Source organism: Maylandia zebra, linkage group LG22 (genome assembly GCF_041146795.1).
Source record: "Maylandia zebra isolate NMK-2024a linkage group LG22, Mzebra_GT3a, whole genome shotgun sequence".
NCBI classification, from domain to species: domain Eukaryota; kingdom Metazoa; phylum Chordata; class Actinopteri; order Cichliformes; family Cichlidae; genus Maylandia; species Maylandia zebra.
Window position 1 is genome coordinate 8,669,909 of NC_135187.1, and position 13,543 is coordinate 8,683,451.

At 41.6% G+C, this 13,543-nt stretch overlaps 1 protein-coding gene across 2 annotated transcripts in view; it reads right to left on the reverse strand.

Annotated features, from left to right (window-relative positions):
- Positions 1–13,543, reverse strand: part of pkhd1l1.1 (PKHD1 like 1, tandem duplicate 1) — a 44,819-nt gene that overhangs the window by 10,445 nt on the left and 20,831 nt on the right. For both annotated transcript variants that reach the window (XM_004569253.2, XM_004569254.3), the window contains 19 exons: positions 13,145–13,330; positions 12,299–12,472; positions 12,009–12,211; positions 9,347–10,319; positions 8,799–9,047; positions 8,052–8,201; positions 6,816–6,990; positions 6,177–6,333; positions 5,896–6,052; positions 5,547–5,756; positions 4,845–4,974; positions 3,829–4,070; positions 3,500–3,636; positions 2,367–3,396; positions 1,818–2,009; positions 1,384–1,535; positions 1,130–1,289; positions 315–486; positions 131–219 (listed from right to left, as the gene is read on the reverse strand). In XM_004569253.2, coding sequence (XP_004569310.2) covers positions 131–219; positions 315–486; positions 1,130–1,289; positions 1,384–1,535; positions 1,818–2,009; positions 2,367–3,396; positions 3,500–3,636; positions 3,829–4,070; positions 4,845–4,974; positions 5,547–5,756; positions 5,896–6,052; positions 6,177–6,333; positions 6,816–6,990; positions 8,052–8,201; positions 8,799–9,047; positions 9,347–10,319; positions 12,009–12,211; positions 12,299–12,472; positions 13,145–13,330 — 4,938 coding nt within the window. The remainder of the gene's footprint in view (positions 1–130; positions 220–314; positions 487–1,129; positions 1,290–1,383; positions 1,536–1,817; positions 2,010–2,366; positions 3,397–3,499; positions 3,637–3,828; positions 4,071–4,844; positions 4,975–5,546; positions 5,757–5,895; positions 6,053–6,176; positions 6,334–6,815; positions 6,991–8,051; positions 8,202–8,798; positions 9,048–9,346; positions 10,320–12,008; positions 12,212–12,298; positions 12,473–13,144; positions 13,331–13,543) is intronic.

Here is a 13,543-nt window from a genome sequence, read left to right on the forward strand (position 1 = left end):
TTATAATAGATGTTTTATTTTCAGAAATTAACTTTTTTGACAATTAATTTTTAAACTTGCTCCTAAAAAAACAAAAATCTTTTTGTGTTCAAATGTTGTCAAAAAAAACTCCTAGTTTTAAGCTTCTTACCTGATGGGATGACCACGTCGGCACCCTCTGTTGGCTCGGTGAAGTTGTTTTCTGCCGAGCCTTTCCAGAAAGAAGCATTGGACCATCGGCTACAGAAAAACAGACATTTTGATGATAGACCAAGGCCACACCAGAAAAAGTTAAATGCATAAAACGTCTGATAGAAAGATAATAAACAACTTACATGAAGTTACCAGGTCGGCGGCTAGGTAATGGCGCGAGAGTGGCTGGAGGCGGTGGTGTTGGAGGGATGCAGTTAGGGTAGAAACAGCGGAAGACCGCAAAGTTTGTCTGAACGTCAATCATAGATCGGTCAACGCTGGATCTCCGCCTGCGCTGGCTTGTCTTCCCAGACACTGCAAAGAGAACAGAACAGTGTTACTGAATGCTTTATTCAAGCAAGAGTAGCACGCACCCAATGAAGGTAAGATGTACAAAAACAGCAAAGTTGATAAAAAGAAGGATGATGATAAAGCAGGCCTCCCTGAGTTTAACGCTTATTTATATTTTATCACAGCAAACATACTGCATGCTGCACAACCTATTTAACAAATGCAACAATTTCATTAAAAACGCAATTTTCTCTCTTTAAAAACATTCTGCTCCTATTCTAGCAGTGTAATGAAAAAGCTTTTTAACATATAAGACTGAGCGAGAGTTAGGAAAATCCACTTTGTATAATCTCGTTTTATCTAACGCCTCTGTCAACTTATGGACCGCTTTCTTGTGATTTCATCAACTGGGCACATCAGGAATTTCGGGCACATCTAGAGCTGCGCACCTGAGATTACCACATTAATGACATCTGCTCTCTTTGACATCATGGGTAGAGAATCATCAGAAAGTGAGTGTCTCGAGACACTTTGGGCATTTTTACATTGTAGTATTTACACATTATAGTGACATTATATATAGGAAATGCATAAGATCTTTGCCTTTAATAAAATAATACAGGATAAATCAAATAGTACAATATATCCATATTAAGGTGCGTCTAACCGATGTAGTAGAGGTTGTTGGAGCTTTTATTGAAGTACCAATCTCCGTTCCTGTTGTTGCTGAAGCTCAGTGGCGTCAATGAGCCGTTTCTCGTGTCGATGATCTGGAAACTGTCTGGACTCTGTGTGAAGTTGTGGTTGACGATGACGTACTGATCCCGCTGCATGCAAAGAAACGTGCGACAAACATCAGTGTTTGCGAAGCCCTATATCGAATTTAACATACTTTACTCACGTGTTCTTTGACGTGATTACCTTAAAGCTGTAGAATTTTCCGCTGTAAGTGATGTTGGTCACGTGATCCACATTTTCAAAATACCAGTTGTACGTCTGTCCAGAGGGCAGCAAGGCCATCCATCCAAATGGATGAGTTAGTCTCTTCTTCAAAAAGGGGACCCTGGAGCTCCCTGAGTTTAATTTAAGAGACAGAGCACACATATTTATATGTTTGTTTACATGTTAGGAGGTTTGCATTTATTAATGCACAATAATTATCTAACATTTCCTATAAAGATAAAATATTATTCTCTGCAGTTTGTTCCTGATGGCATTTTCAGTTGTTGTAAAATCTCTACTGCAGTTCCTTCTAAACACCAGTAGATGTCAACACAGGTAAGAAAACAAAAACAAATTACAGCTTCTTCTACAACTATATGAGATCTGAAAGTAGCGAATACAGTTTTTTATACCATGTGAGTTGGTTAGAATGACGTTCTTGGCCACCAGAGAGCTCGGGGAGGGGTTGTTAAATGCCAGACGGTGGAAGTTAACAGTTTCGTCGCACACAGCGGCGGGGAAACCCACGCTCCACTCGGCACTCTGGGAGCAGTGAGCAGGATCCAGCAGGTCGCTCATAGGCACAACTACATGATTTATGTTTCCTGAAAATAAGCAGAAAACCGACTGAAGAGCCAAAACATGTGAAGAACATACACATTTACGTTTACTTTAAAACAATCAGAAAGAGTCTTGCTACAAAACATTCTTAATAAAGGAGCAGAAGTGTATTAAGCATTAAGGTGATGTTTAAAATTTCCTTAAACAAGTACACTACTTAGCTTTGGCTGATTATTTAATGCATAATGAAAAAGTAGCAGAATGTTTGAATAAATAGAATTTCTGAAAAGATTAATTCAACATGATTCTTGGAAGGCTTGTATTACTCTTACATAACAAACTGAACCTTTATACACGTATAAGAGAGAAAATGGTGAGAAAATAAAATCACTAAAGATTACCTGTGAGGGAGCCATCAGTGTCCACCAGCTGCACTTCATGCTCCCACCTGAAGCCGGCCTTGTTGGGTGAGTTCATGTACTGGATGCCACTGAACCTGGCAGCCCAGCCACCACAGAGCTCCACACACACCCCGTCGATCGAGGTTACCCCGACGGTTGCGCAGGAGCTGCGGTTGAAGTTGATGAACTTGCTGTTAATGACGCTCATGCCGTCGTCGAAAGGCAGGATGACGCCGCGGTGCGTGCAGAAGTCGCTGCCTAGTCCGAGCTCGTCCACGTGACCCACAAAGGTGCTATTGGACACCGTCGCCCCGCCGTCTTCTCCAAAGCCCTTCACAGCCCATTGAACGATACGCTTGGCTTCGATGCCTGCTTTCTCATTGTTTACCATGAGAAAGTTGTTGAACTGCACGGCGCCTACATTGACCCACTCAGCACCCTTTTCGCAGTTCCAGGTGGTGAGAGAACGGAAGACAGCGGGCTCGGGGATCGAGGACTGGCACCCTCCGTTCTTCATGGGGAAAAAATCTTGGAAGATCCACAGTCCAAACCAGCCCTGAGAGTGCACAGTGTTGTTATAAAACTCACCAAGGGGAACTCTCTTCTGGCAGATGTTTGGGTTGTAGGAAGGGCCATCAGGGCGGTCATGCATGCGGTACCAGAAGCCAAAATGCGTTCCCCCTGCAGCGGCATTGTGGCGAATGATGTTATTGGGATTTGTGACCCAGTAGCCGGCGGGAGTGACATCATCATTTAGCAGGCTGGTGCTTTGTTTGACAAACACAGCCAAGTTGTACTGCAGGATGTTCTGCGTCTCAATGCCGTCCTCAATGAAGAAAGCCCCACCCATGATGTTGTAGATCACATTGTGCTCCACCAGAAGCCGGTGGGTGTTGTGGATTGTTACGGCCCTGTTGAAGGTCTGATGAATCGCACAGCCCCTCACGTACGACTTGTAATTGATGTCTCCCATCAGATGCCAGTGGATGGGATAACGTCCCAACCTGAAGGCCTGTCCGGCGTGAAAAACCTGCAGAACAACAGCACAAAGACTTCAAACTTTTAACACACTAATAATAATTTTAAAAGATACTATAGTATAGAAATGTTTAGAGAATGAAAATACATTTTACCTCAACATATTCCAATCGGCCAATCGCAAGATTCTCGTTTGGTCTGGGGGCGTGGAACATGATGCAACCTCCAAACTGATCGCTGCCAGCCTCCTCTCCAAACCGTCCTTGGAAACATGTCTGGGTGGTAAACTCACCTGAAGGACACAGAAGTGCAAAAATGTATTAAATACAGTGTTGCTCTTGTCTCAGAATTAGTATGCAGATACAGCAGAGGAGGGTTCAAGCTATATATACAGAAAAATATTTTACTTTAAGGCTGACAATAACAAAAAAAAACCATCTGATGTGTCTGAAGAAAATCCTCATCCACCATTATCACTAAGTACCTGTGTTGAAGCCGCCCGGGCAGGCTTCAACCTTGTCATTCCATTCTTGATTCTGTGAACCTCGCACGACGATGTTCCTGGTGAGGAGCCCCACCTCAGCTCTGCCCTCAAACACCGTACCATCAGGCAGCGTCACGGACACCCCGAGGTGAGTGTAGTTCAGCGGTTCGGTCAGGGTGAGAGTCATTCCATCAGCCGACACAGCGGCAATCCTCCTCACCTCATTCTCTCCTTGACTGTGCCTGGAATATAAATAAATATATTTTTACCCCTTCTGCAGATTTATTAAAACCTTTTTTTTGGAATGCATAAAACAGCATTTCAGTGACGTTTTGTAATCTTTAACCCTCCATTCTTTTGATTGTCAGCAGTTCCTGGCACACATTTCCCCGCTATCCAGGTTAGCAAAACCAGAGAATCGGAGCGGCGGTAGCTACTGCTACTCAGCTAAACCATAAGATTGAGCTTTCAGCAGGGCTAGTTTATTCTGTTCTTTGCTTACTACATAATCTTATTTCACATATTCATTATTACAGTAATAAAGTGAACAACATGTTCTGTTTTTTAAATATAGGGAACTAGAGATGTTAATTCAATTAGCTGCTAACTAGCATCCTGCAACAAAAATGCTAATTGCTGCAATTTATTTAATATACTGTTATGTTGCACATTTTTCTCCACATTCCACATCTTTAGGTAACTAAATAAGCACATTTATTTGAAATATTTGACCAATTTAATAGACAAGTATATTAAAGTCCAGTTTTCTTTCCAACTGGATCTTTTTTTAATTGTAAAAATAATTTTAAGATTATTAACACAAATTTTTAAAAAGTTGAAAATTTGGCTTGAGATAATATCAGCTGCTAATCACTGTAATTTTACATTTTGTTGTCCATTTCTTTTCGCAGTAAATTAAACATTTCAATTAAATGCATGTAGTTCCCATGTTTTGGCTTTATAGCTCAGATGAATAACTTGGATTTATGCTTTTATGAATCAGTCCTCAGCTGTACCTGTGTCCAGTGGTGGCAATAACGATCTCATCTCCTACTTTCCACGTCACCGCCTTCATCAGGTTCAATGTTTTTGAGCCACTGTTTGCTGTTTGGGCCAAGTGGGTCCAGGGGATCGGCACAGGAATACCTGATTTTATAAAAAAGGTCATTTTAAACTTGAGCAACTATTACAAAACTGGTCCACTTTGGGGCTTATTGTTTGATTATTATCCTGGTTCCTTAGAAACAGATGAGGTGACAATAATCACCTTGAGCACCAAGACCTAAAAATGCTGTCAGCTTACTATTACATGATATTATTACATGACATGCAATGCGTGTTTTTGAAATAATTGGGTCAAAGCTATTTGAGGTTTCTGTTGCTGAACGCCTTCTGTTTCTGACTCTACATGATACGATCGTGCACCTCAAGGGTGAAAGAAGTATTTATTTCAATATTTACTTCAGAAAAATGTAGGAAAACAACAATATTAAAATGCAACTTGGTTATTCATTTTAATGAGTGACAAAATCTGTGGAATTACAAACAAAATGTAACATCTGTATTAACTCATAATGAGTGTTTTGTTGCATTTAAACAGAACAATCTTAAAAGAGATCCTAAAAAAATGTAAGAACTACAAATTAGGATGTGGAACTTGATTTATACCTGATCTATACCTTATGTGTGTTTATGAATATAAATTTGTGTGTGCATACCATGGAGGTCCAACACGCCCTCTCTGACAGCCAGTGTCTTGGCTCCATAAACAGGAAGTTCAGGTGAACGCAGTTGACCGTGGAGCGTGATGATGGCTTTGTGTTGGAACGGCGCCCCCTCCTGTCCGATCTGGAGCCGACCGCCGTCGGTGATCAGGATGTTTTCTGCCTGCAGCTCGATGTCGGCTTCATCGAACACTAACGTCCCTCCTGAACGCAAAAAGAACTTGAGTTTCTCTGACAGTTTGAATTTCGTTCAATTTTTTTATTTTAATATTTTATCTTATTCTGCAACAGTTCTCCAAATTTTGCATTTTCACAAACACTGCATAAGAAGTAATTTTTGCACCTTGAATAAGCAGCATTTTGAGCACAGGTGTGTTGGTGTCCAGCAGGATGGTCTGGCCTTTAGTAATAACAGCGAATGTGCCCTCCTCTGGTGGAGACAGACCTCCCCACGTGAACTTGGACGACCACACGTCAATGTAAAAGAAATCTGCGTTGTCCTAAAGAACAACAAAAAACACTGGATGAAAATATGTAATCAGAAACAATAAAATCAGTCAGACAGCACTGTTTCCGTCCTTTGAAGCAGCGTAACTTTACTAAACACAAACAAATCAACCTCACCATCTTGGCGATGCCTTGGTTTCCGATGCTGACTCTGACTTTGGTTTCCTGAGATTGCCCCTGAGCGCTGGTCACGCAGATGATGTGCGTGCTGTTGGCGGACTGCACGTCACACACGGACTCTGCGATCGTCACGTTGATCTCGTTAATGTCAGTGCTGTAATATGGGAGGGGGAGTGAACGCAAGCAAGAGAGACAGACTGAAGAAAACCTATTATGGGTTTGTAACTCTCTTTTTATTCAGTGATCTCCTCAGTAATCTTTCTTTAAGATCAACTCCCAGTTTGCCCAGTTATCCAAATGGGAAACTTCTGGAAGCCAGCCGAGGGGCAGCACCTAGTTTTTGTGAGTTTTACATTGTTTAAAAAGAGCTGATGGCAGATGACTGTGTAAAAAAAACAAAATTATGGCCCTTAGTGGTAATGAATATGTGTGCAGACACTAATACAGTTCATTATGTGTCAAACATGCTCAACAAAAAGCAGTATTTGTAATCTATTAGTCAGGATTGTAATCCCCGTGTTCCCAAGCAGAGAAAGTGAAAGCAAAAACAGTTATCTTTTGTCAGCTGAGCACTTATTCTTGATCAGTGATCCATGCACTCTCAATTGAGTGAAATGTTTTCTTCCTTTGCTGTACCTGAAACCAGAGCCGGTGATTGTGAGCCGGGTGCCTCCAGCAGTGCCGCCTCTGCGAGGAGAAACCTGAGTGATCACTGGAGTCAGCTGAGATCTATAGGTGAAGCCGTTTGACACGTTGACCGCATCATGTGGGTTAATGACGGCAACAACGCAGCTGACCTCTGACTGAGTGCCTGCAAGGATACAGGACACACACGGAGTCACACACACAGACAGACAAATCACGCAACAACAAAATCTTCTCATCATCCATATCAAGTTACCTTCTTATCAAATGTGACCGTTTTCTGCCCTGTGACAAGGCTGACAGCATTCCTCGTAAGCACAGTCTGTCTCCTTTAGGGCCTTTAGGGAATTCAGTTGGTGTCTTAAACCAGCTACTGACAACTACTGATGTGATAATAAGTATTTTTTTTTTGTCCCTAAAAACACATATGGTACTTTAAAAGGTAAAATAAATTAAATCTTGCTTGTCACGGACATATTTTTTAACTAGTTTGCATTTAGCAGCTATTAATATTATTAAAGCTGTGGATCTGGATTTTAGAAGTGAAGGTGTTGTGAACTTTTTTGTTTGGTAATGTAACAGTGCTGCTCAGACTTTTCACACTGCACAATCTCTAATTTGTAACAATCTTAGTTTAATTTTTTGTGAAGCAGGATACCATCAGCAATCAGTTTTCCTGTAAAAATCATGTTTATTTTCATTTTTGGAGCAACAGACCAGAGTTTAAATTGTGACCAGGGCACGCATCCAGCAAGGATTCACAGGCTAGCCCAGATCAGTCATCGGTTAAGCAGAGTTAAGCGTCACCCCCAATGTGTTCTAGATGAGAAAGGTACATTAAAGCTAATGAATCCCTCTCTATGCAGCTCACAGAGAGGTGGAACATGGGCAAAGCAGCACCATGCGACGTAGAAATGACCTCTTCCCAATGTGCAAACCCACATCTCTGCTACATAATGCCTAACACTAGCCACAGAGTGTGATACACTACTGTGCTGTCGGGGTAATGTGTCTTCTTTCCAACTAATGGAAAGAAATGTTCAAAATACACTGCAGTGCATTACTTAGCAGTAATAATAGCAACGTTTATAACCCTAGAAATCAATCGCTGTGCATGCCATGGCTGCATTTCACAGCATGCACATTTTCAAAACTCACATTTTATTAGTGATATTAGTGATTGAGATTTTTTCATCTGCATGATCATCTGCTTTAGGTAAAACTTACTGTTGTGAGGTGGAGACTGGCAGTACAGATGGGTGGATGTGGATGTTTCTCTGTGAACCTGGCATTTCTCCCCACAGATCTGCACAGTGGAGTTGAGTGGATCAAACCCAGAGCCCTGGATGGATAGCAGCGCACCGCCACCGAAACTACCTGAACGGCAGATTAAAGTGAAACAACTAATTTAGTAGGCTAATAAAAAACTGATTAGAGGATCAAAAGAAATGAAAGAATAAAAGAAAAAGACAAAAGCTGCACAGTTTATTTCACTGTGAAGTATTTTGAGACAAGATTTTTAAATGATCAGTTCTTCTTTTATTTGATTCCTTTTTATAAACAACTTAAAAATAATAAAAATTATCAGAAAAATATAATTATTTCTTCCTTTTTTATGTAATTAACTCTATACTGTCAGACAGATGCGACTCTCACAAAAATTCTGAATGCATCCAACATTGTTATTCCCGACAGCAGGTTTTCTCCCTGGAGACATCATTTGTTCTGTTTTCTTAATTCTGTTTACTTGATTGCTTTATATTCAATACAAAAAAAGTTTAAGAGGAATGTTAGATATTCTTCAAATTAAGTAGCCCCAGTAAATATGGATTTATGCATCTACAGAAAAAAAAAAGATCTGGTTTTATTTTTTTATTTAACGATTAGGTCTGTCTGTGTTTTCTTGTTTTTCTTTCCCTCAGTAAGCATGATTTAATAAAATGCAGATAAACAGAGAGTTTTAATATTGCTTACCTTCACTGGGCTGCACACTGCTGAGCGTCAGTTCATACGTGAACACGACTCCTGACTGGGCATAACCTTTGACCTGGTGATGCAGCATGACTGGGTATGTCGCCCCTGGATTGCTTCCTGCGGCGAACTGGACCTGTGTGTCAGAGACCGTGGAAACATTGCAAGGGATGCCATTTATGGTGATGGTGATGAGCTGAGAGTCATTGCCGAAGCCTGAACCTGTCAGGGTGATGACGGACCCGCTCGGTCCTGCAGGAAATAAACAGAGAAGATGAAGAAACTGTATAAATAAAGAATCTGAGATATGACTTGTTGCTTTATACATATATTACGGTACCGAATGACACATAAATCTGTAAATGTCATGAGCTGGAATAATATTTTATCTGTTCAGTAATAATAATGATAAATTAAGGTAAATGAGACTGAACCAATTTCCAAATTTCAGTGACTTTTTTCTGTGTTCTTCTGTTTTGCTTAATTTCACTGAATCATCTTGCAAAAACTGCATTAGCCTCTGCTTGTTATCTTTCTGTCATCATAGTTACCTGTGGTGGGGCTGATGGAGCTGATGACAGGAGTGTGGGCGGTGGAGTAGGTGAAGCTGAGAGGAGGATACTGCACAGAGAAGACCTGCAAAATGACGGTCACCAGCCCCACAGTGTTAGGAGGCGTCAGGCAGATAAGACGACCCGGCGTCACCTCCTGAATCTTGCAGGGTTTCCTACCGACCGTCACGCTTGTGTTCCCTCGAGCGAAGCCATTTCCTGTGAAGATAAGTGGCGTTCCTCCCGCCAGACTGCCCACGTTGGGGTTCAGGGTTGCTTGTGCCTTACTGCTCAGGGTGACCTGACCAGAAGCGAGGCCTTTGCTTCTCACAATCACTTTGACTGAGTGGTCACCTGCAGGCAGAGCGCTGACTCTTGCGCTGATTTTGCCGTCGGTCACAGCGGTTACTTCTAGCTCTGTCAACCCAGCAAAAACTGCCACATCATCCACGCTGCTGCCAAACCCTGAGCCAGAGATGGTCACAGTAGTGACATCATCAATGCTGTCCGGGGAAATGCCGGTAACTGTGGTAGTGACGGACGAGGAGTAGCGGAAGGAGCAGTTTGAGTGGCAGGCGCTTTGGATTTGGCCCATGTAAAAGATGACATCACCGACGTGTGGCTGAGAAGGTGCCGTGTCGCAGATGATCGAAGTGTAATTAAGAGACTGGATGCGACAGAGCTCGCTGGCTACAATTACGAGTCCCTCTGAGAAGCCAGAACCGCGGATGAGGAGCCTAGTGTGGCCAGTGGGGCTTCCAATAGGAGGCGAGACTGAGTCAACCACTGGGAGAACCACAAAGCGACGCTCAAGCTCATTTGGCACAGCGATGACGGCGCTGCCTAGGTTGTTGACTCTGACGGCCACAGGGAGAGCAAGGCCAATGGGAAGTTCACTGCTGGGACTGAGCTGGCAGTTAATCTCAGATTGGGAGCTGTTGATCACCTGACAGGGTTGATCTCCCACCATCACCTGCAGCACACAGAGCACACCACTGTGGGTAACAAGTCTGAACAAGAGTTATATCAAGGCTAATCGAGTCAGTTAATGACAACACATTTATTGGTCAAAGAACTGAGATTTAGGATTAAAATGACTTTTCTAAATGGTATAATGAAATTAGCTATGTGTTAATTGAAGTTTAGGACTAAGCATGTGTGCTTGAATGCTTTCATTATAGTGACACAAGTGTTTTATTAATTTAAGTACATTGCATTAAGGTCTTACAGCCACAAAATCCTTACAACTTCATTTAAACCACTACTGTTTTTAATATACAATTAGCTAATGTTAGTGTTCATTTGTTTAATCTTTAATTACTACTTTCTTCAAAATCTTAGCTAACTACCGAGCTTTCCAGCATGCTTTAATGAAGCAATGTTATTTGTGCAAATGCTTAAGTGTCTTGTGTCTGTATTCTATCTTATGTTGTCGAGAGGGGTTGGGGCGAGAGCTCTGGTTGCAAAATCCCTAATCCCCCCAATACTTCCCTGATGAGTTGCTGATTGAAGTTCAATGTTTTTCGTTTGCATCAGAAACCTGGGCAAACTCATTAACTAATGGCTTTTTCTGCACACGACAATGGTGAAACAACATGCTCTCACTCCCAAAATGTAACATTTTATGCTAAATATCGATGACAAATCATCGATATATTACACTTCCGGGTGCCCAACACGTTCCTATATTACGAGATTGGAAAAATGAGGAAACATGAGAACCGTTGGAATGAATCTACACATGTACATTTGTTTTACTTAAATCGCTTTGGAAAACACTATCTAACGTCATTAAAGTGCTGGTTAAGGTTAGGGTTAGGGCTGGAATACATGGCTGGGACATGTATTACCGCGGGAGCGTCATTCTACTGGATTTCATCCGTAACCCGGCGCGTAGCTTCGCGTTCCTCAGGAACACCTCGGGTCTGTATAAATTGTCTGTATATTATGCTGCGGGGGTGAGAACGGGCTGGGTGAAAACACTCAGTATCCCAAGCAATATGTGAAGTCACAGTGGCCAAGTCCATTGTTTATGTACAGTCTATGTTTTATTGGTACACTTAGCTAACAATGTCAACTGCATGCTTTTCTAAACAGCCTATTAGGTAAGAATTTATTAGCTAGCAATTTATTTCCATTTTTTGACCACTGTTTATCTTTTTAAGTCACATCCATGGCTGTCTATTTCTACTGTTTACCCATTAGTTTTAGTTCTCAACTTTTAGATCTCAACTGTCAAATCAAACTGATTCAGATCAACAAATCATTTAATTTAATTGTAGTTTCTTTTCCTCAGAATGCTTGATCCAGTCTGTCTCTGAATAGCACAAAATATCCCATGGAAATGACTGAATAGAACTGCCACTCTAATGTTCCAGACATTTTATTAAATAAAGGCTCAATGATTTAATCAGGCCATTCAAAAGATTCTGGGAGTGCCACAGCCTGTACTGTTGTTTTTTTATTGACCTATATTATATATCAAACATTTACGTCATACTGAATATTCTCTCCGGCATCCTAAAACGAAGTTATGTAGCAATGTTGTATTTTGATGTATAACATGGGTCTTTAAGAAGGGATATGCAAGACAATCACTGACCAAAGAAGATATTTTACATTTAATTCATTCAATGATGCAGTCTTAAAAAGTTCTGCTAACCTCGTTAGCACAGGCCACGTCACTGAAGCTTTTGCCCTTGATCTGGATCGCTTTGTGGTATGAGCCCTGGTTGGGAGAAATGGAGTAAACCATGGGAGTGGAGCAGGCGGAGGTACTGAGGGAAAGCATATCAGTCTGATTGGACTGTTGGCACTGCGGGGAGGCAATGCACTGTGGCGCTGCTCTGGAGACACGACGTGAACCTGTAGTAAGTAGAGATCATTACCTTTTATTCTACCTTAGAACTGGATAAATCAATCATAACTTCTTATCCACTTATATTAACTTACTTCCAGCCACATGTCTGGCCTCAATGCCCTTCACTCGGACAGAGACCTCGCTGCTCTTTTCCTCCCGACTCTGGACTCTCACGACTCCCTGCAGGAGTCTGAGGTTGGCATTGTCTATGTAGCCACTGCTGTAGTAATAAACCCCGGGCGCGGTGAAACGGTAGCTGAAAAATCCTGAGGGACACGAGACCCAGATTGTAAAGACGTCACATCAAGTCATGATGCTGTGCGCTTATCTAGTTCAGTATGGCTCACGCATGTTGAAAGGTGTAACACAGCACACTCATTCATGCACAACACGTGTAGCTTATCATGACATCTCTATACATACACTAAATGAAAGGTGTCCAGTCATTCTCATATACAACTCATGAAATCTAGACGTAATGAGGTCATGTTTTACAAGCGGCTACAGTGTGCAGCACAGCAACAATAAACCAGAGTTTAATATCATCAACATGGAGTAAGTACAAATCAGAGTTTATTACTTTTTTATAATGATTTCTGAAAATGAAACTGTTTTATTTGTTTATAATACTGTTTCCTTTTTGGGCGGGAATATTCCATTCAAAGTTTTGAACTTCCTAAATCCAGTAAATAAAACAATTTCAGTTGTCCAGTGTACACAGGGTGAAGCACAGCGATCAATGTGGGATAAAATAAAACTTTAAATGAGAGTCCGGAGGATTATATCTGAATATTTAAAGGGAAACAAAGAAGAACCATAGCAACACAAACTTAATTAACAAAATCACACACTGAAGTTATGGTGGATTGTTTTGGTGATTGGAGATAAAGAAGGGAAAAGCTTTTCATAAATCTGTGCACAGCTGACTCTAGTTCTACCTTGGGCAGTTTTGGTCTCTCCACTGGTGAAAGGTCCTCCTTCATAAGAGGTACCGCTTGGGCTGGAAACACTGAAGACCCGGTACCCAACTTCCTGAAAGGCTGGTGCCTCCCAACGCCACATTACCGTGTCGCCAATGAATACGGTGAGTGAGGCTGGACTCCACGCATTTCCCTGCCCATAAACTGGAAAACGCATGGTTACGTTGAATAAGACTTACACAAAGAACCAACAAACACACACACGGATTAAAGTGTCTGATATCTAACACAATCTGAGACATTTCTTTGTGAATCAGTTGCATTTTAGTTGCATAGAGACTACAGGCAACAACTTCCTCGCAGGTGTATGTTTTCTGTAAGTTAATCCTCTTTCTGTTGTACACAACTTCAGCTTCT